Raw genomic sequence first — 21,797 nt, 5'->3', positions numbered from 1 at the left:
TTTTCTTACCATCCCCAGCATTTGATATATGACTAGAATTACATAAACTTCAAGTTTCCTTTCTGTTTTTTTTTGTTGTTTTTTTTTTTTTTTTTCCAGGTCACCTTCCTGTGCTCTACCATCCTGAACTTCGAAGGCCTTCGTACCCGATCCCCTGAGGCCCTCAACATGGATGCAGCACTGTTTGAGCTGCTGAAGCGCTGCCAGCAAACCTGTTCCTATGCTGCCCAGTTTAGCAGCACTGTGTCTCCACTGGAGCTCCAACTGCTGCACAGACTGGTTGGTTTGACCTCTGACTTATACATACTCTCTAATCCTGTCAAAAATGGGAGGCAGTTACCTGACAGCATTTTAGTATTAATCAGATGATTCATTCAGGTCAAGTTATGTCTTTGGATGATCCATTAATTTCAATACTTCATGCTCTGCTTCCTACTGCAACTCTGAAAATGTTATAAAAGCATAAAAGAAACTCTTAAGCCTAGTTCACATTACATGATTTTCACCCTGATTTTGCTTCACGGAGACTATCGTAATCTTTTGAGTGTTCATACCTGGCGACGTGTGTTTCTGTCAGCGGGAGTCTCTCCAACAGCGTTACGACCTGTGTGTGCACACCACAAGATTTCTCCACCGAGCCCTCGCCGACAGAGCCCCAGATATAACGCGGTGACGTCACCAAACTATGTTTTTTAACTTGTGAGATGACACATCATAAAGGCATGGATATTCTTCCCAGTGTTGAATCATATCTGCCTCCAGGGCCTGGGTCCAAACACAACGCGCTCCCTGTGATCCTGTGGACGGCGTCATTGTTGTTGCTTGCCAGCTTGTCAGTGTTGCCAGACCTTGGGAGAGAAACAAGCAACCAGGGCTATGGAAACAAGCCCAAAAGCCCAAATAAGCAACTCCACTTTGGAAACAAGCCCAAAAAACCGCAACCCGCGACAACCAATATTTGTAAGCGACTTTACAAAAAACAACCCAAAGTTGCGGCTAATAAGCGGACCTGGCAACCCTGCGGCTTGTCCTCCTCACATTTCTGTCTGTCCTCCTGTGTGCTGACGTGGGACTAGGGTGACCAGATGAGAATGGGTGAAATTCGGGACAGGACATGTCAGCTTCATTAAAAGCATAGCAATAGTTGTAAAAACACACAGAGACAATACATCTGTGATCAGTTCCCTAATTTAATTTGAACATTTTTTTCAGTCTTTTCCTCTTTTCCAATTTCTCGTTTTATTTTATGGAAGTGATCAATATAAGTGCACTTGTCCTTTAAACTCAATAAAAAATAAAGGCGAACAAAATAAAACACACATACATTCATTACAGGCCTATCAGTTTGTAGAACAAGTTTGTAGAACAGTTTTGAACAGTCAGAACAAGAGGCTGCACTGCAACGTGCAAATCACTCCTTCTCGTGGCTGCCTGCGCTTTCCCTGTCCTTGCGGCTGCAACTTGCGATCTCAGTATCTATCGATCTCTTCATCGCCACTGTCGTACACAATTTAAAAACTACAACACCCATAATTCATGTAGGAACTGCTGCAGCCAGTGCAGCCAGGCAATAACTACTCCAGACTCTGCTCTAGTGTCATTTTCGGGACAATTAGGGCAGGGTTCGGGATTCGGGACAACTGTTTGGATTTCGGGACTGTCCTGAATTTTTCGGGACGTCTGGTCACCCTACGTGGGACGTATCCTGCCTCTCATTGGCTGATGCTCTTTGTCAGTCGTGTCGACTTGCTCGTAGGCTTGTTCACACATGAGGACTCGTCGTGGCAGACTATCTGCCGACTCATCTCCGACCCAAGGTGGCTCCCAAGATCCTCTGCGACGTCAAAATCGCGGTGAATACCATGTAATGCGAACGGGGCTTTAAAGTCACCTTTTTGCATAGACTGCTTGGAGTCCTCTTTGCCATTGAAATCATCAGCATATTACACAAATAACAGACCGACACCTGACAGATCAGGTCTGTTTTTAAAGGGTTTTCATGTCAGAGTCAAGTCATGTTTACATTGTGTTTCTCACAAAAACACAATATGTATTTTTGAGATCTAACAAACACGCATTAGAAACACAAAAGGGGGGGCCACTAAGTAGCCCTTCTGCAGGTCAGAAACTCCTCACAATACCTTTAAGGTCTTTGTTGATCACTACAGAGTCCAGTGCTGGACCTGCCCATAGGCAGTCCTGATTGGCTGAGCTGTGCCCAGAGGCAGCTGGAGGAGGAGCTGAGCGTTGAGCGAAGGACTCAGGAGGAGCGGGAGCAGCAGCTGGAGTCATGTGGAGAGACACTGCAGCTCCTGGTTGACTCTATTAAGACTATCCTGTCCAACCACAACCGCCAACTGGCCGATGTCAAGCACCTGCTAAGAGCCATGTCTAAGGTACGCTCAAGGCCTGAGAGTATTTCCATCACATTACCTCTCTGTCAGACTGCTCATTGCGACAGGGAAGCCATTAACATTCCCCATCTGTGATCTCATCAAATCCACCAAACTCTATTGACGAAAACTGTGATTTTCTCCTGAACACAGGAGCTGCTGGTTTACTGCCGTTTTGATCGGTTAGTCAGTTTGTGTTATTGTGGGGATCAAGAGAATCCAAAGTAACCCTTTTAAAAAGTCAAAGTCACACAATAATACAAACATACTAACCTACTGGTTTTCAAGAGCGCGATATAATGGCTTCAGGTACCCATCACATATCGCTGTCTGACAATAAAATAAAGCAGAAAAGAGCATTTAAGCGATTTAAAAATGAATTCTTAAATAATTTGATAGTGTTTTTGATGTAGTTTACTTCTGTCCTGACCCATATGTCTGTTACAGCTGTGATGCAGTGGTCATTCTCTGTGTTAATTCGGTCATACAGGATGAGGAGGCAGCATTGGCAGATGGTGAAGAGGTGGCATATGAGGGCAGTGTGCGTCACTTCCTCTTGGAGTACAAAGCCTGGCAGGACAACATCCAGCTAGTCTTATTCACTGTGGTGCAGGCCAGTGGGCAGCCACGCAGCCAGGAGCAGCTGGAACTGCTGGAGGAGATTCCTGCTACTCTGAAGGAGCTGCACTCCCAGAGCCAGAGGTACTCACACTCACACACACCTATACTCATACACACATTTAATTTTCCTGTATATGTGCTTAATATTTGGTGTGCTTCACTACAGTGTTTATAATGGCCTGGTGAGCTTTGCCTCCCCACTAGTGACAGACAGAGACAGTGAATGTTCCAGTCCTGTTTCTGCAGCCCAGACAAGCTTTGCAGCAGGTAAGACACTGAGGCTTTCTTCCTAGCTTGGAACAGCAGCTGTCTTCAGTGACAAAGAATTCCAGTGACGAGCAGTTTTCACAGCAAAAAAAAGAAAGAAAAAAAAGGATCCATGTCTACTGACATTTTAATACTCTTGTAAAATCCATCCGGAGACTTGACTTTACAGAAGTGGCTGAAACACAAACAAATTTTGTTAAAGGGACTCGGTTTCTACTTTAGTCCCTTTGGCTCCACAGTTCCTGCAGCTATTTGGTGTGAAAAGGGGCTTTACGAACTTAATTCGAGCTGACCACAGCTGCTGTTGTCTACCATGGAAGACACTTTTTACAGCCACCCATCAAGTGTACAGAGCTTTAGTAAAATATAGATGGATTAGATGCATTTAATCTGTCTGATACTAATCAAATTGTGCCTGTTAACTGTTTTTTTCTCACACCATGTCATATGTGGTTTGACTTCAGCTGTGAAATGCAGTGGGGTAAAGACCCAGCCAGACTCAATGTCGCAGAATGCACGCAAGGCTTTGCCACGCAACCTGGGAACCCCCACTGATACCCCACCCAGTGCTCTGCTGATGAACAACAAAGGCCTCAACCCCAGCCCCAAGAGGGCTGTACGAGACCCCAAAACAGGACGAGGTACTGTTCTTCACCGTCATTGCAATGACTGCCCAGTGCTCTGTGGTTTGGACTTCAGATGTATTGCAAGGCAATACCAAACATTGAAAGTAACAAACACTATAAAGCGATACCTTTTTCATATGTCTCAACCTCAGGATTTTCCCTTGTGTGATTTAAAGCAACGTATGACCTTAAAATTAGATTTTCTTAAAAACTCCCTAAAAAGCAAAATGAAACGATATGAACATATACATTTTAATAGTGATGTGGCACCTTTTCAGACAAATTCTGCAAATAAACAGGCTAACACAGGTCATTAGCTAAAGGAGCTCTGTATGACATAACGACATTTCTCTACTATATCTTAACATAGCAAATAGTGATTTGCTGTGTTAAGATATAGTAGAGTAATGGCATCCAGAGCAGAGAATGAAGTCACGCTCACTGTATGTGTGCTGTAATCTAAGCTTCTATGGCCTTTGTTGCAGTAGATGGTCCAGCCGGCTTGTATATGTTAGTGCATTTGTGTATTGCGGTAGGGAATCCTCAGGCACCTCACAATTTGACTTGTGATTTAGAGGGCAACGAGTCAATGATAAAACTCTCATTGATGTATCACAAAGTTTGATTTCTATATATGATTTATTTTTTCCACTGGGTGAGTACTTGATACTACACAGCACAGTGTATTTGTAGTAATCCACAATTAGATTAACAGATGAATGTACTTGCAGACAGTGTGGCTTTTGTCCAGGTCCCTTTTCTTTTCAACTTTATAGCCAAAATGCTGCCATATCTGAGCTTTTAGATTTCAGATTGTATCCATCTGCAGTTGCACACACTTAATTACTTACTTGCGATATATATGCTGGCATAGTGTCCAATGATTGCATACTAGGGGTGTGCCATATCATCTCGTTGAAGATAATACCAATATAATTTTTGATATGATAGGAAAAACTCCTATCATGATACTTGCGATATTTCGACTTGTTGACATATTGATGTCATACTGTTACCCACAGCAACAGCAAGCATGGCTGAAAGTGAAATTATTTGCATCTCTGCGGTGGTTCTCAGAAGGCGTCGTGAATGTTTTACAAAAAGCCCAGGACTTCTCAGACTCGTTTAATTTCAATTAAATTTCAATTTTCAATTTTATTTATAAAGCCCAATATCACAAATCACAATTTGCCTTTAGAGGGCCTTACAGCATACAACATCCCTCTGTCCTTTGGACCCTGTTGCACCCCTATTGCATACTGTACTGCCAAAGTGTCCATGTCACAATGCATCTAAGAATCAATTATTTCCTGCACCCCTTGTATGTATCCCACTAGCTAGTTAATCGCCACCACTTTGCACTGTGCTCATACAATGGTTACCATTGCTATCGAGACTGTGTCGTTGTGGATGTGATTGTGATGACATGCACTTCTCTGAACCTGCCACTTGCTGTGTTGCAGCTGTCCAGGAGAGGAACTCGTACGCTGTCAGTGTGTGGAAGAGAGTGAAAGCCAAGCTGGAGGGCAGAGACATTGATCCCAACAGGAGGATGAGCGTCACAGAGCAGGTAATACTCAAGACACACTGGCTCCTGAGCCAGATTTACACACAAAATGACCATTTATGTATCGGTTATTCATGCTGTGTTAACTTGAATTTGTGAAAGAGTTTTCCTCCCAACGAAGAACGAAGAATCGGAAACCGGAAGCATTGTTGATTAACTAAAGTAAATGGAGATCAGGTTTAACAACAGCAAAACTATATCAGAATATCTCTTTGCAAACTCTTACACAATTCGTGCAGAATAATCCAAGTCTCATTTATCAAAAACATTTTTAAATGTCATAAAAAAAATCATTAAATGTCATTAAAAATCATTTTTTAAAACGCATGCACTGCCTTCTTACCTTCAGCCCTTCCTTACTGGGATGAAAAGCCAAACTTATCTTTGCTTTCACTTGCCTCTGAAAATGAGACCCAGGTTTTATGAGATATGTCTCCTGAGCTGGTGTCCTGCTGTCTTGTTGCAGGTGGACATAGTCATCAAGGAGGCCACCAACATGGACAACCTGGCCCAGCTGTATGAGGGCTGGACCGCCTGGGTGTGAACACTATGCCGCTTCATGTCTTTGGTCCAGCGAAGGCTTGGAGATCCACCAGAGTCCAGCGGGTCTGGGGTGTCGGAACAGCAGCACCGGGCCACACTGGGGGGAGGAAATGGGAAGCGGATCACTTAGTCCGCCCTCCCAAACTCCTGGGCACCCAAACTGGGGCAGCGACCTCGTAGCACCGCTGCAACCACACTCCCCCAACCACCGGCGATCGGGCTAACACAACGCTTAGTGGGCCTGATGCCCCCGCATTCCTCTCTGGGGTTTGACCAGGCAAAGCAGCGCCGAATGGGGGAGGGGGGAAGGAGGGCAAAGGCCTCCTCACCCTCGACTTAGAAATACCTTCCCCCCTCACCTGCATAGCTCACTGTCAAGTTGTACCCATAAACATCACTGCATCCTGTTGAGCCAATCAAAGTCCACCTGAGGGCAGGATGAAGCAGGAAGTGAGCTGTTTCCCCCTGAAGCACACAGCTGACAGGCTGTGGATGGGACTTCATCAGGGCCAGAGCTCAGATGGATGGGTCATTTCCATGGCCACACTTGTTTTTCTCTAATCTTTATCTCAATGGCGTTGTGGTTCTGATTGGCCAGTGGGTTACACGGTTGGGCAGTAATGATGAGAACGAAGGTTCAATGGGATTCTTAAGGCTACATGGACACCCACCTGTAATGAAGAGATTAAGGTGGGAAAAAATAATCAAACTGTACTTTGATTGATAAACAGTAAAGACTCTTACACGTCTCTGAAGATTTCCGGTATTAAAGTTAAAGTGGAGTTGTTTTCTCAGGAAGGTCCTTTGTGCTTTTGTGGATAAAACTGAAGTGTCCAATCATGTGAAATAGTTTTGGACAGCTCACTTGTGATCTTCAAGCGGACACGTAAAGGTGACGTCACTTACACGAGGAACAACCTCTGTCTGATTCTTTTTCTTCGGTGTGCATCATAAGTCTGTGTTGAGCTTTCTAACTATGTTTGGTCCTTTAGACGGAACTGTAGAAGAGTAGATTTCTGCCTTTTTTTGACTTGCCTGTCAGAAGCTGTTTCTTGCCTCATACATATTCACTCCCCAGCCCCAATGCTTGCATTTTATTAACCTTGACCTTCTAGTTTTACATTTTTAGTGGGAGAAATTTGCTTTTGGTGATGGTGCAAATTGTTAATTCTTAAAGCTTTTATTGGATTTTGTTGGATGCCAAATAAACATGGAACTGAGAATTGTTAATTGTCTTATTTAACAATGAGAATCTTTAGATCACCCCAATGACAGAAACTGCATGCACACACACAAAAAAACATGCATGAATCTTTTTTGATATTTTGACAAAGTTGAAGAAGTTTTCCTTTTGTTACCAGTTTTCCAGTATCATTACCAGATGATAGAAACATAGACATGGACATGAGTTGTCAACAGTTTCAACATTTAATCACTAGCAGTAATAGCAATTGTAGATCTAAACAATTTCTTTTTGACTAGTTAGAATTCCAAGCCAATATATCCATAAGTTAGCTTATTAGCACATCTAATTAAAGTGGTCGAATGACATGTTGAGGAACGGCAAGTTTTGTGATGATAGGGACATAGGTATATTGTCAAATATTTTGGTGACATTTGGTTAAAAATCAGATGAAAAAGAAAATGTGCATACAGTACAAATTACAACAAGATATTGGATATCAGGGCGTCGGTGGCTTAGTGGATAGAGCAGGTGTCCAATGTACAAGGCTGCTGCCGCAGCGGCCTAGTTTCGACTCCAGCCTGTGGCCCTTTGCTGCACGTCACTCCCTGTCTCTCTCCCCCCTTTGACCCTTGACTGTCCTATCAATTAAAGGCTAAAATGCCCCAAAAATGTTCAAAAAAAAAAAAAAAGATATTGAATATCACTGTGACCTAACCATGAAACCAATCTGAACACCATTTGAAACATGATATCTAGTGTCCAAAGAATGTCTGACAATTGACTATAGATTGCAGTGAGAAAAACGTGTCACAAATCAGTGGATATGTTGAAAAAAATTCAGGTCGGTAGGACAAATTGGTGATTTATTATGATTTATTTTAAGTTTAGAATGTGAAATGTCTTGAAATGTACGTTTAATGTAATAAGCCACACTCTCTTTAAGCCACCATTTCCAAATTTTGTGCATCGACTGGGACATGACCCAGGTGGGTGCAAACCAAATTTCATACAAATCTCTGTTGCTGATTATGAGATGCAAATTTTTTGCATTTTTGCAGCGTCCCCTAGTGGTTGATCTGAATCTGAAACTTTCAGGGTTTGAAAAAGGTAATTGTATGGTGATGATTAGACTCACAAGTCAATCTTTAGACGCTTTATCAGAAGGCGGAGATCTCTGATTGTCTGGTGGCGAGACTAGGTTATGGAGTTAGGTCTATTTGTCTATTTATATGCTGAGCTACACCCTCTTTACAGTTCATTGGTCAGTATCTTTAAAACACAATGAGATATCAACAAGTTTTTAATAAATTTTGATGAGCTTGGTCCAATAATATATAAAAAACTTTCAAAATGGCAGAAAATTTCCCCAGTGGTCCCATCTTGATTCTTGAGGTGTTTTCGTAGAGCACATTGAGCTGTATTTTTTAATTTGAAGTCAATCAGACTTTTGTCCTTTCAAAAATACAATTTTTTAGCCTTAATTATAGCGCCCTCATCTGGCCAACTGGTGTCATATTTCTTGAACAGCATTTGCACACTACTTTGAATCATTGGTGAAAATGTCATGTGTGTAATATGTAACATCTCACCAGAATTTGTGAAAACATTTCTGTAGGGGAAAAAAAGCATAGTCATAAAAAACTATAGGGTTTCAGCTCTTCAGGCTTGAGACCTACATAAATGTATGCATTTACTGATGTATACACAGTTAGGGTAGTGCAGTTATATAACATGATTCTATAAACACAAAGGCACTGTAGGAGCAGCTGCAACATGTAGACCTGCTGAAAGACAGCTGGTACAAGCTTGAACCCTCTGATTTTAACAGAATAGAGATGATGAGAATTATTCTTCTGCATTGTAACATTACACGGCACTTTCCACTGCATGTTGGTAGTCCATTGTCGTGAATGAATACATGAGCAGTTGTGTCAGTGCAAACTGGGATTGAAACATGGATTCAAAGTTCACAGGCAGCCAGCACTGTCTCATAAGCCAGTAAAAGTCTAAAAACACACTTTATAAAAAATGTCCAGGTGGTTCAGAGTCATAATCACAATACCCAAAATTCTCTGGGTTTGTTCCGCCCTTCATAACCCGTCTTTATCTTGTGTAAACAGGTCAGAGCAGAGCAGAAACCCCCTCACAGGTCCTGATTAAGAAGAAGAGGCCCAGTAGGTTAATATATTACAGCTGCTCTGCTTAGCACCGCTCACCCTGCGCTGTGTGTCAGAGGGACAGACAGTGAGACGAATCAGTGTCTTGGCGTCTGAGTGGACAGTAATGTCGGGGCAGCGTGTTTGTGTCGAGGACTTTGAGAAGGAAGCCAAGAAAGTTCTTCCTAAAGCTGTGTATGACTACTACCGCTCAGGAGCTGATGAGCAAAACACACTGGCTGATAATGTTGCTGCCTTTAAGAGGTACCACACATACACACACACACACACACACACACACGTACAAAGAGGGTACAGTCTGCCTGAAACATAAGAGGCCCAACAGTAAAGTAAAGTAAAACAGACAATACTGGAATTCATTCAAAATATCATGTAACCAGGGTGTCTGCAGCTTCTTCAAATGTCTTAACTTTGATAAATGGCCTTAACCGTCATTAAATAGTCTTAAATTTTTGATTGCTGCCACAAACATTGTATATAATTTCATGTATCCATCTTATAATTTCTTTTTGTCAAAATAAGTCAAGCTCTTCTGTGTGAAAGTCCACATTTCTGATGTTACAAATCTTTAAACCTACCACTGAACCTCATACTGTCTTTTTTACTTTACTTGCACTTACCTACTGGCAAAATGTAGACTAATCTAACTCACTCTAATAACCATATTTATTCCTCCATAAAACCTACCTCTGCATGGGACCACCAACCTGTAATACTTCTCAGCCAGGCTAGACTAGGAAAAAAGTTGATCGTTCTAAAATCTGTCTGAAATCTGGTTAAAAATGATCTTGAAAGGGTCTTATTTCAAACAGGTCATTCAGCTTTCATGTGTGAACATGCTGGTTTGTCTTTAGCTTTGTTGCCTAAATGCCTTATATTCTGGCTTAATAAAAATGTGATTAGTTTGTCACCATTCACTTTTTGACCAGTGTGTTTGTTTATTGCTGTAAGCAGCAATCACACTCATGCGTACGTCTTTTTTGTCCTGTGTTCATACATCAATTCCATTCCCCATAGGGACAAATAAAAGTATCTACCTAATGTGTGCGTAACTTTATGAAATGGCCTACAATTTCTTATACAGTATGCGTAAATTGGCATGTAAGATATTCTAGGGAGGGTTTTTTAGTAATTGTGGCTCCTACAGCTCTTATGCTACCAAGAAATGGCATACTGCCAAAACTGCCAAAAATAAAATTCCTCCCTGAACACTTCACTCATGGAAATAACAGTGCTAACTAGAACCATATAGGGTTCTTCAGCTTGTCCCTGTAGGAGAACCCTTTTTTGCTCCTGGTAGAACAGTTTATAAAGGTTCAACTAGGAACCCTTTCAGAGGGTTTTACCTTGAAACAAACATGAAGGGTTATACCCAAAACTATCTGTGAAAGGTTAATGATTACAGCAGCTCTGCTGATCACAGCTTATCCTGCTCAGTATTGTTCCCCCATCAAGTGTGTGTTAGGTCCATAGTCCCACTGTATCTGAGCCACTGTATACAGTGCAGACAAAACAAACTCTCTTTAAATTGCACTTCCTGTAAGAACACAATTTTAATAACACTTATCTCTGTGGGACCTGGGGTCAGCTCATGCCAAACTGTGTGTGTGTGTGTGTGTGTGTGTGTGTGTGTGTGTGTGTGTGTGTGTGTGTGTGTGTGTTTTGAGCTTTAACTGTTTCATCATCACTTTCTCACTGGTTCAGCAAACATATCAGTGTTGATGCTTTGATCCAAATAATTATATCTCATGTTACGAGAGTTAAAGCCAAACTGATTACAAACTGACTATCTTATGATTCAGCTCACCTAGTATACTGGTGTACTGAATGGTGTGTGAAAATGATTTTCACTGTGACCTCACCACTGATCCTCCCTCTTTACTGTGGTACCACCAAACTGTCAGTCAAAGCGTCCATGCCCCTTCAGTTAGTTTACCTTTAAGCCTGAATAACATTTAAATAGATGAGTCATATTATATATGAGTTTTTGTACCAGGCTGTAAACATGTTTCTTTCTACTATAAAGTTGGGTATTTTGATAGAGTTGGGTCTACAGGGATTGACTTGAGTCAGCCTCAAGTGGCCATTAGAGGAACTGCAGTTTTTGGCACTTCAGCAATAGCTTTATTTTTTAGAGGCTGACACTTGGTCAAAACCAGCTTTTTCAAAACGAGACTGATTAGGTCCCAGCTTTTAGACAGTCTCAGTATTCCCATGGTCACTACAAATGCTAAACACTCAACTCAACCCACAAACCACACATACAGCATAGATAGATGAAAATATAAAGTAATTAAACAGAGTTACAGCATTGTACCACACTGCATAATTTGATCAACACCTTGTAATGATTTCAACACCCCTGGGAACACCCCTCTGTCATTGGATTTTGGACTTCCTCCCAAACAGACTTCAGATTCAGTTTTGAATCCACACAGCTGTTTCACAACAGCTGTGTGGATTCAAATAGCTTTGTGGTGTGGTCAGCCCTTTCCTGTTCGCACTGTGTATCCACGACTGCAGCCCCCTCCAGAAAACTCTGTTGTGAAGTTTTGTGGGCGACACCGCCATCATTGACTGGAGTATATATTTATTTATTTTCAATTATGTTATTTTTAACTATGTTAGGTTTTAAACCTAAACTTAACAGTTTTTACAATAACATGTAAACAGGTGCCAAATGAAGTGTAAATATGCAGAGGTGGGAAAACAGTTCATACTTAAACTAACTAAAACTAATCAACAGTTTGTGTGTGTGTGTGTGTGTGTGTGTGTGTGTGTGTGTGTGTGTGTGTGTGGGCAGATGGCACCTTGTCCCTCGTGTGTTGAGGGACGTGTCCAAAGTGGATCTCTCTGTCTCTGTGCTGGGCCAGAAGCTTAGCATGCCGCTCTGTGTTGCAGCCACAGCAATGCAGAGGATGGCTCATCCTGAGGGAGAGACAGCTACAGCAAGAGGTAAACATACACGCACACACACACACACACGGGAAATAAGAAATGTAACTTGAGAAAACAGAATGGAACTTAAGTATAAAAAATGGGACTTTAAAGAGAGTACAGAATAATGCCCAGTGTAACTTTAGAGGACAGAATGGAACTTGACAGAGAGGTTAGCACAAAATGATTATTATGTTATGTGCTTATGTTTTTTTTACATCATGTGCTGATTATTACATTAGGAGCTTTTATTATATTCTGAATTACTGCATCATGTGCATTTATTCCATTATGAGTCACTATATGAAATGATACACAATGGAACCTGCGAGTGCAGAATAAAATAGAATCAAGGCATAAAATAATGTAGAATTGAACTGGGAAAATAACATAACATAGACTGTACCTTGGAAATAGAATAACACAGAGCGTGAATTGAGAAAAGAATAATAGAAAATTTAACTTGCTAATATTTTTTTCTTTTTTGCATATGACGTCATACATCAGTGCACTATCCAGATGGAGGGCAGGCAACTGGAGTCAAAGTGTTCCAACACAGCACAAATGCCAATGATTTGTGCTGTTTAGGGCTGTTCCAGTTGATCAAACTGGAAAAACTAGTGCCACTTTAAGTTCCGAGAATAGTAAGACATAAAGGGGAGAAGTAAAAAAAATAGAAACTCACAGGAACAGTGGTAGATGTGGATCAAAAACCTTCACCTTCAGTCTGGAGGTGTGGAGTCAACTAATGTCAAATGTAAAAGTTGAAGCGTTGTATTAAACGTGTCTTGAGTTGGTTCTCCCTGTTTTCAGTCACAACCTAGATTTTTAACGCTGTTTTACCAGACCTCTGGGAATGGTTGACCTAGTGAGTTGAAATTGGTAGCTAACGGTAGCTAAAGCTAACATTAGCTAGTAACATTAGCCTGACAGCTATGCATGTAGAGAGTTGAAATACAAAATAAAAGACAGTTATACTCAAACACATTTATTCACCTGGCCAGAGCAGTGGTTTCAGTCGTGGACAAAACCGCTCACAAAATAGATCTAATCCACTTGACCCTTGTATGCTTTCATCTGCTTACCATGTAACATTAGTAACGTTAGGAGGTCTGGAGGCCAAAGTTATTTGTAATGATCGCGTCCACACCAGGCAAAACGCCGAAAAATTTCCCTTATTTTCAAATCCAAAACTTGACAGGTATGGTTATATCATGTGTCTACCCAGCATGCAGAGCAGTAGGGACAGGGATGATGCTGAGCTCCTGGGCCACCTCCACCATAGAGGAAGTGATGTCAGCAATGACGGCCTCACCAGGTGGCGTCCTGTGGCTGCAGCTTTACATCTACAAAGACCGAGAGCTCACACTATCATTGGTCCGCCGGGCAGAAGAGGCGGGCTATAAGGCTATCTTTGTCACTGTGGATACGCCATACCTGGGGAGGAGATGGGATGACATGCGCAATCGCTTTAAACTGCCCTCACACCTGAGGTAGGAACCAAACACAACACAGGACAATATACATTCTTCCTAAATTCAACAATGGATACTACAGACTGTGTCCCATTCTTAACCATTACTCTGTGTGTGTGTGTGTGTGTGTGTGTGTGTGTGTGTGTGTTCTTGTCCAGCATGTCTAACTTCTCATCAGCCTCCCTGGCTTTCTCTGAGGGAAACTATGGCAACGACAGTGGTTTGGCTGTCTATGTTGCAAAGGCAATAGACCCCACTCTCTGTTGGGATGACATCACATGGCTAAAAAAACACACACACCTTCCTGTGATTGTGAAAGGCGTACTTAATGGTATGCAAACACACACACTAACATACACAAACCTTTTGCTTACTAGAGTTATAGAATTCAGTATAGTATTAATGAATCGATTTTAAAGAAATAGTGTTTAGGGGGATTTAGTGGCATCTGCTGAGGATTGCAGATTGCAACCAGCTGAAACTTCTCCAGGTTAGAATTCCTTCAGTTTTTACCAGGAGCTGAATTATCCACAGAGGTCTCTTTCTCTCCAAAACAAACAGACCTGATGATTGTATAGTATATACCAGTAAAAACAAAAAGCAGTTTCATGTTACAAATCAGTGTTTCTCCTATGTTGTTTGGCACAACCCAGACAAGTTACTGGCCTAGCATCTGCTATGCGGGCTCACCTGTTTTCTCTGATAACTTAAGATCCAAACATTCAGGAGGTTTTTACCATGAGCCGAATTATCCACAGAGATCTCTTCCTCTCCAAAACAAATTGACCAGGTGATTTAAATTGGTAAAAACACTGAATAAAGCAGATTCATGTTTAAAAGATCAGTGTCTTTCTGATGCTCTTGTACTGGAGGGGCTGCTAACAGCGGTGGTTGATGAAAAAATATGAAAACGTGAAAACACAACATTCCGAATTTAGAGCCAATGTTTAATTTGTCCATTCTGGGCTACTTTAGAAACATGGCAGTGCAAAATGGAGACCTCTGTAGATGAGGACAGGCTCATTCTAAGGTAATGCAAACACAAGAGTTCTTATTTATAGGTGTTTGTACACTAAAGAAAACATCCCTATTGTATTGCATTTCTGACAATATATCCCTCTACATCCAGTGGACCTTTAATGTGATTCTCAAAAAAATGAAATCTCCCTTATTGCATTTGCAAAATTGAATTTACATTTGGTTTTACAACCCAAGCCAGTGCTGTTTCCCTCTACAGTAAAGTTAGAGTAAGATATTAATGTCAGTGTTGTGCAGTTGTTGGCAAAAGCTTTACTGTGCCATAAGGACCCCACTTCCAGCTTGCTGATCATCAGCTATGCCAGTATAACTCTGAAAATATTAGAATAAAAATCACAATCAATCAACAACTCTTTTTTGTCTGGGCCAAGATGAACTTGTTCAGCAGTGTGTGTGTGTGTGTGTGTGTGTGTGTGTGTGTGTGTGTGTGTGTGTGTGGGGTCAGGTGAGGATGCTGTCCAAGCTGTGAACTACGGCGTCAATGGCATCCTGGTGTCAAATCATGGAGCTCGACAACTGGATGGGGTTCCTGCCACGGTCCGTACGAGTTATACTTAAATAACGTCATATTGTACACTTAATATGGTATATAAACTCGTCTACTACTAACCAGCAAACTACTAACCAGTCTCACGCTTTAAAGGAAACTTGAGGTGTTATTCTTTACCTTTCTTACTGTCAACAAATCCGCTGAAAACACAAAAATCAGCAACATGTTGTGCTCCTAGCAGCGTAACGTAATTGGGAGATTTGAGTCAGGTCATATCACTTGACTTGAGTCAGACTCGAATTACAAATTTGAGGACTTGAGACTTGCTTGACTGACACTAATAAAAGACTTGACTTTGACTTAGTATTCAGGACTTGAGACTTGAACTCGAAAGGAGTCCCTCTCTGGTTAACTATTTGCATCTTTCTCGATAATGAGAAGCTATGTTTTGTTTTTTTAAACATAATTTGGTGATTTCTTGTGCAGTGCACGCAAACCTGGCAATGCACGAGGACACTGCAGACCAGCAGGCAAACACACTAGGCAGCTATATTGAGGGGGCAAGTTTAAAAATGCTAAAATTTGGATTCAAGTATGATATTGTTGATGACAGCAGTAATAAGAGAACAGCAGTATTCAAAATCTGCAGCTCAGAAATCAGTGACATCACCACCACATCATCCAACTTCATCCATCACTACAAAACCCACAAAGAAAGGTGGGTGAATGTTTCTTTTTAGCTAACTTAGTAGCATTTAACTAGATCTTCAGAATTTCATATGACTTGACTCAGGACTTGCTTGACCTGAGCAATGACTTGCCTTGTCTTGCTTGAATTATAACAGGGACTTGACTTGATTGTCACCACAGTAACTTGGGACTTGCTTGAGACCTAAAGGTTTAGACTTGAGACTTGCCTGTGACTTGCACGTGTGACTTACTCCCACCTCTGCATCCCCGATGCAAGTATTTTTCTTGAGTCCTCGCTTTGTGCTACACACAACTACATGCTCATGTGCAAACACACACGTGGACACACACAACCACTCCAGACAATGCAGAGGCTCACCATTCTATCCTCAAACAGGCATTTGATCAGCACCACAGCCAGCAGGTGGTATGTACAGCTAGCACAATTACGTGCTATTTTAGTGTTATCGCAGTAGCTAGTGTGTGACAGGGCCAGCCACCTGCAACAGTAAAGTCATAAAAAAAATCTTCTTCCCGCCTGTGGGAACAGTGCACTGCACTGTTTGTACGCATCACTCAATATTTTCTGACATCCCTGTCTTTGGCATTCAGCTCCAAGTCCATTGGTCCCTACTCAGACACAGTGGGGGACAGGCTTGGTTCTGTCCACTCCTGTCATCATTTGACCTCCTTATGCAGTGTAACTGGTCCTACCACTGTGAGCCACCTCAAAACCATCAGCTACCTTGGCTACATGGTTTGGACCTCTTAATTGAGGATTAATCAGTAAGATTTCTCTTTAACATGGCACAGCACGTGCAGGCATCACAGGATTTCAGCCACTGGACTAGTGCCATGTCTTTGTTGAATTAATGGGTAACATAGGTATTTTTTCAACCTGGACCCTATTTTCCCATGTTTTTGTATCTAAGTGACTAATGGGAACAGCATTTTTTTTAAACTGATCCAGTACTGAGAGAGACAGCTGCAGCCAGCAGTGGCGAAACAAGCTGCTATGTAATCCCTGCAGGCAATTGAGCTTCATCAATTTACGTCCACTAAAAGTGCTTGTTATTACCTCTGACAAGCTCAGATTGTTATTCAGAATGACTGACAACACTACAGAAATGATCCCAACAGAGATAGACCTCTTTGTTAGAGAGTAAAATCCTTTTTGTTTTACCAGAAACAGACCCATAATCACCATTACCAAACCCACCAGACTGAATTTAAATAAACAGTAATTGTTATCATTGTAAAACACACTATATTCAAAGTTGACAGAAGCAAGATAAAACTCTTTCAATGTTCCAACAATCACCAGCTCTGGTTTGGTTTAAATAAACCATTAATCCACCCAGTTTAGTTAGGGCCGCTGTGGCTCAGGAGGTAGAGTTGGTCATCCACCAATAGGAAGATCTGCAGTTCAATCCCCGGCTCCTCCAGTCCGCATGCCAGAGTATCCTTGCACAAGATACTTAATCCCAAATTGCTCCTGATGGCTGTTCCATAGGTGAATGAGGGTGTTACAAACTGAGTAGCAGGTGGCACCTTGCCATCAGTGTATGAATGTGTGACTGGGTGAATGTGACTCGTAGTGTGAAAAACGCTTTGAGTAGTGAAAATACGCTAGCTCTATACACACTTAAATAACTGTTAGGGATTGTCAGAACAGTGGAGAGATGGACCACAGTGGCTTTTGTGAGTTTTATTATATTTCTATCAACTTTGAATGAAGCGTTTTTTTGGTGTATTTATCAATGAAGAGGGAGAAGGAGGTTTTTTTTTCTTTTTTTTGGAGGGGGGGGGTTGAACAAAAACAATTTTCACGCTTCAACAAAAAGGTTAACCTCTGCATATACTTTTCATAACGCTGTCAGACGCTTATGTTGTGTTCACACCAAACATTATGTTAAGTTTCGCATTGTGCCACACTAGAATATTTTGTGTTGACTTACTTCATAAGTGTGAATAACTCATGTTATACACGCATGAAATCGCTGAATCAATAAATGACCTTCCGCCAGTACGTCCCCAGTGCCAACCTCCTCACCATACCTAGGACCAAGCACCGCACCTGGGGGGACAGAGCTTTCTCTGTTGCTGCCCCCACCCTCTGGAACTCCCTCCAACAACACATCCGCAGCTGCACAGACCTCACCTCCTTCAAAACTGAACTCAAAACATACCTGTTCCGTTCTGCATTTAACTTACAAATTTCATCCATCCTACTTCCTTCTTGCTCTTACCTTATACCCACCTAACTTTGTATTGTCAGCACCCTTATATGTCTACAACCTTGTCTATACCTAATGCACTCCTGTCTGTAATTTTTTTTCCTCTTTTGTCTGTTGTTTTGCACTTCTGATTGTATTTCCTTGCACTTTTTTATGCCTGTAAAACATCTTTGAGTTTTTGAAAAGCACTCTATAAATAAAATGTATTATTATTATTATTATTATTATTATAATACACCCCCAGAGGATCTCAATGCTGATTGGCTATCGCGGCGTGAATTGGTCGCTGAAGTTCAGATTTTAACTCTTGCAAATAAGCGTATGACGCCAAATTGTGCTTCTCACTTGATTTGTACTGCTCAATTCACATATTTTGCATCATTTGCATTGTTCCTACCCGGTGGGCAATTGCGTATGATTGCATCTTTACACTGACTTTACATTAATTTGCCTTGCGAGAATTGTTTTAGTTGTGCCCGGTGTGAGCACAACATAAAAATAACAATGTGAGCCTGTGTCAAAAACAAGCATTTTAGTGAATGTTAAGTGATGGTGCTCAATTGCCCACAAGAATTACACTGCAGTCTGTTTCCCCACTGCTGGCTGCAGCTGTCTCGCTCAATACTGGACCAATTTCAAAATCTGATGTTCCCATTAGAACATGAAAAAATAGGGTCTAGGTTGAAAAATAAAGTTACTCTTAAAGACAAATGGCAGACCCCAAACAAAGAGAGCAACAAATGTATTAGGAAAGATAAGCTTTACTCAATTTAAAGGTAGGCAGGAGTCAAAACCAGACAAAGATTAATATTTATTGCAGTCTTTAGGACACCAACTGTGTTCATGACACAGAGGAATATGGATACACAGACCCCACTCATTTTTTCTCAAGGTATCTGTTGACAATAAGATAAACACAGAGTATCACCAGACACATTGTTTTTAATGTGGCAATATAAATATGAAGTAAAGGATATGTGTGTGTGTTTGTGTGGATAGCTAGATGTGTTGGAGGAGGTGGTAAAGGCAGTGCAGGGTCGCTGTGATGTCTACCTGGACGGAGGAGTGCGGAGAGGGACAGACGTCCTAAAGGCCTTAGCTCTGGGAGCAAAGGCTGTCTTCATTGGGCGACCAGTGCTGTGGGGCCTCGCCTGTCAGGTGAAGCACTGCACTTATCTACTGTCTCATTAGCTGAAAACAGGAGGTGGGCTGAGAGTCCCAACCTCAAACACTCTGATGTCATATCCATTGAGAAATGACTGTTGGCTGCCACTAGCCCCACCTATTTCAATTGTTTGTGTATGCAGGAGTGGAACTGAACACTTTAGATTTTTGAATATTGAGTTAATATTTGCTTTTTTTGGGATTCACTTCCATAGTACAGTATTTGAAACAGAATGTTTTTTTTATGTGTGTTTTTGAACTTCAGATTTTAGTGGTCAAAGTCATAGCATGGAACAAAACAAAGATAGTCATTATGAAAAACTGAGCAAACATGTTATATGCGTGTGTGTGTGTGTGTGTCCAGGGGGAGCAGGGAGTTACAGAGGTTCTAGAACTTATAAAAGAGGAACTGCGTTTGGCTATGGCCCTGTCAGGTAACACACACACACACACACACACACACACACACACACACAAACAAACCTACTTTGTTGAAATACCCACCTATAAACTATTCTGTGTGTGTGTGTGTGTGTGTGTGTGTGTGTGTGTGTGTGTGTGTGTGTGCGTGTGTGTGTGTGTGTGTGTGTGCGCGTGCAGGTTGTTGTTCTGTATCTGAGGTGAGCAGGTCTCTGGTCAGGAGACTAGAGTTCACCTCCAGGATGTGAAAGAAGACTCTACAATACATTCCTGATGGATCACTGGACATTCATTTGTCAAATTACCGTAAAACTTCAATTAATAGCCCGGGCTATTATTTGCTTAAGTCACTGAAATCAACAGGCCTTTATTTGGGACAGGCATCCTTATGGGACAGGCCTTTAATTCCTTTCACACAAAACTGTTCATCAGCAAAGATTGGGAAATACAATTGAATTGTTTATTTAAACCAGTATGAATATTACGAATATGAATATTATTATAAATTAGGCTTCAGGTGATATATCAATTTCGAATCATTCATTTGATCTAGCTCCGCATCAGATAGAGAGTGAGTTACAGCACTCGAGGATTACCGTACCCGGCATCCCGACATGACACCACTTTATCCTGTTCAAGCAATACTCACAACTTTGGGAAATCAAGGAATGGAGGCATAATTTGAGGTAGCCGACAATCCGGTTTAAAAAAAAATTGAGACAGGTGTTAATTTGTCAAAATGTGTAGCCACAGCGGGCTAGTAACAGGAGCTAGGTGTTTAATTGAAGTTTTGAGGTAATTAACTTTATGTTTGTATTCAGACTTTATTGTAAGACTGAGATGTAATACTGGCCAATGTCTTGTTGTAACTGAATGCAGTGGCAGTAATAAAAATGTATTTGTTTAAAAAACTGTGTACAATAAATGCATTTTGTGTCAAAGCAGTGAAATGTGATCGCAGTTCAGTCCACATTGACGTCTGCTGTGCTGTCTGTGTGAACAGGTTTGAAAAGGTGAACTCAGGAATGCATGTTACCAATGGTCATGGTTACCATTGCTCCTGTCAATTACACAGCACCTGACTAAATGTACTGTAGTTACACTGCAGCACTACACTAAACAAAACATCTGGACACATTCTGTCTGGATAAGTCTTAGTTTCCAGCTGTTTCATGCAGCTGCGACAGCAGCTGAGTCAAACCAGGCAAATGTTTGGGGCCCACCGCAAAAAGTGCATGAAAAAGGGATCCCCGATAGCCACTCATTTTGGCACATTTGGCAGTGACAACTAAGACATTATACAGTGCACCACTGTTGCCCCCAACCCCCCCCCCCCCCCCCCTCAGCACCAAACAACATACAGGCAGACAGACAGACAGACAGACAGACAGAGTTGCAGTAGCTGGTAAACAAAGTTGAGCATTTTAGCAGCTGAACAGAAAAATAATGTAAAAAAAAGTTGTAAATAAATGAAGATAAATAAAAAGGGAAAATGTTTATCAGTTACCTTTGTCATCTTTCTCCTCTTAATTTCCTCCCCGACTCAACAATTGTTGATGTTGATCCTCTTGGACTTTCTTCCCCTTCCTTAAGGATGTGGTCTTGGACAGAGGTGGTGGTTGAGCAGCAGAGGCAGACAGACCATATGGGGACCTTGGGGTTCCCTGACTTGAGGTCTGCACTTGAACCTCTTGCTGAGGAGGTCCACAAAATTAGGCTGATTTTTTAAAACACAAGTAAGGATTGAGGGAAGGATTCTGTTTTTTTGTTTTTTTTTGGTCAAACTGCTGTTTCCAAAGCTTAATCTGAAACCATATTGACCTTGAGCTCGACCCTGTTTAATTTGTCCATGTTACATATGAAACTGCATTTATGTTTGACTGTGAAGTAAGTGTGCTTATGTGGCAACAATAATGTTCCTGGGTCATTTGGGTGTAGTAACATTATTTAAACGCTAGAGGTCTCT

The 21,797-nt window shown here is 41.5% G+C and overlaps 2 protein-coding genes across 3 annotated transcripts in view; both read left to right on the top strand.

The window, feature by feature from the left end:
- smg1 (SMG1 nonsense mediated mRNA decay associated PI3K related kinase) overlaps positions 1 to 7,240 on the top strand; it is an 82,696-nt gene extending 75,456 nt beyond the window's left edge. For both annotated transcript variants that reach the window (XM_049560175.1, XM_049560174.1), the window contains exons 58-64: positions 100 to 279; positions 2,169 to 2,396; positions 2,884 to 3,095; positions 3,181 to 3,281; positions 3,746 to 3,922; positions 5,371 to 5,477; positions 5,941 to 7,240. In XM_049560175.1, coding sequence (XP_049416132.1) covers positions 100 to 279; positions 2,169 to 2,396; positions 2,884 to 3,095; positions 3,181 to 3,281; positions 3,746 to 3,922; positions 5,371 to 5,477; positions 5,941 to 6,018 — 1,083 coding nt within the window. In that variant the 3' untranslated portion in view covers positions 6,019 to 7,240. The remainder of the gene's footprint in view (positions 1 to 99; positions 280 to 2,168; positions 2,397 to 2,883; positions 3,096 to 3,180; positions 3,282 to 3,745; positions 3,923 to 5,370; positions 5,478 to 5,940) is intronic.
- A 2,145-nt stretch (positions 7,241 to 9,385) lies between these two features.
- Positions 9,386 to 21,189, top strand: hao1 (hydroxyacid oxidase (glycolate oxidase) 1). The gene is made up of 8 exons (XM_049560301.1): positions 9,386 to 9,623; positions 12,184 to 12,335; positions 13,546 to 13,810; positions 13,951 to 14,123; positions 15,276 to 15,367; positions 19,247 to 19,405; positions 19,776 to 19,845; positions 20,012 to 21,189. Exons 1-8 carry the CDS (start codon positions 9,487 to 9,489, stop codon positions 20,077 to 20,079), a joined length of 1,116 nt encoding a protein of 371 aa, XP_049416258.1. The 5' UTR covers positions 9,386 to 9,486; the 3' UTR covers positions 20,080 to 21,189.
- The last annotated feature ends 608 nt before the right edge of the window (positions 21,190 to 21,797 follow it).

This window comes from Epinephelus fuscoguttatus, linkage group LG19, assembly GCF_011397635.1.
Source record: "Epinephelus fuscoguttatus linkage group LG19, E.fuscoguttatus.final_Chr_v1".
Lineage (NCBI taxonomy): Eukaryota > Metazoa > Chordata > Actinopteri > Perciformes > Serranidae > Epinephelus > Epinephelus fuscoguttatus.
Note: the sequence above shows the minus strand (reverse complement) of the source record. Positions and strands in the feature narration are given on the sequence as shown.

Excerpts from the sequence above, each read along its gene's own strand:
- hao1 (XM_049560301.1), top strand. The coding sequence starts at position 9,487 with ATGTCGGGGCAGCGTGTTTGTGTCGAGGACTTTGAGAAGGAAGCCAAG. Across the intron at positions 14,124-15,275 it reads TGTGAAAGGCGTACTTAATG|GTGAGGATGCTGTCCAAGCT; the intron begins GTATGCAAACAC and ends GTGTGGGGTCAG. Across the intron at positions 19,846-20,011 it reads TTTGGCTATGGCCCTGTCAG|GTTGTTGTTCTGTATCTGAG; the intron begins GTAACACACACA and ends GTGCGCGTGCAG.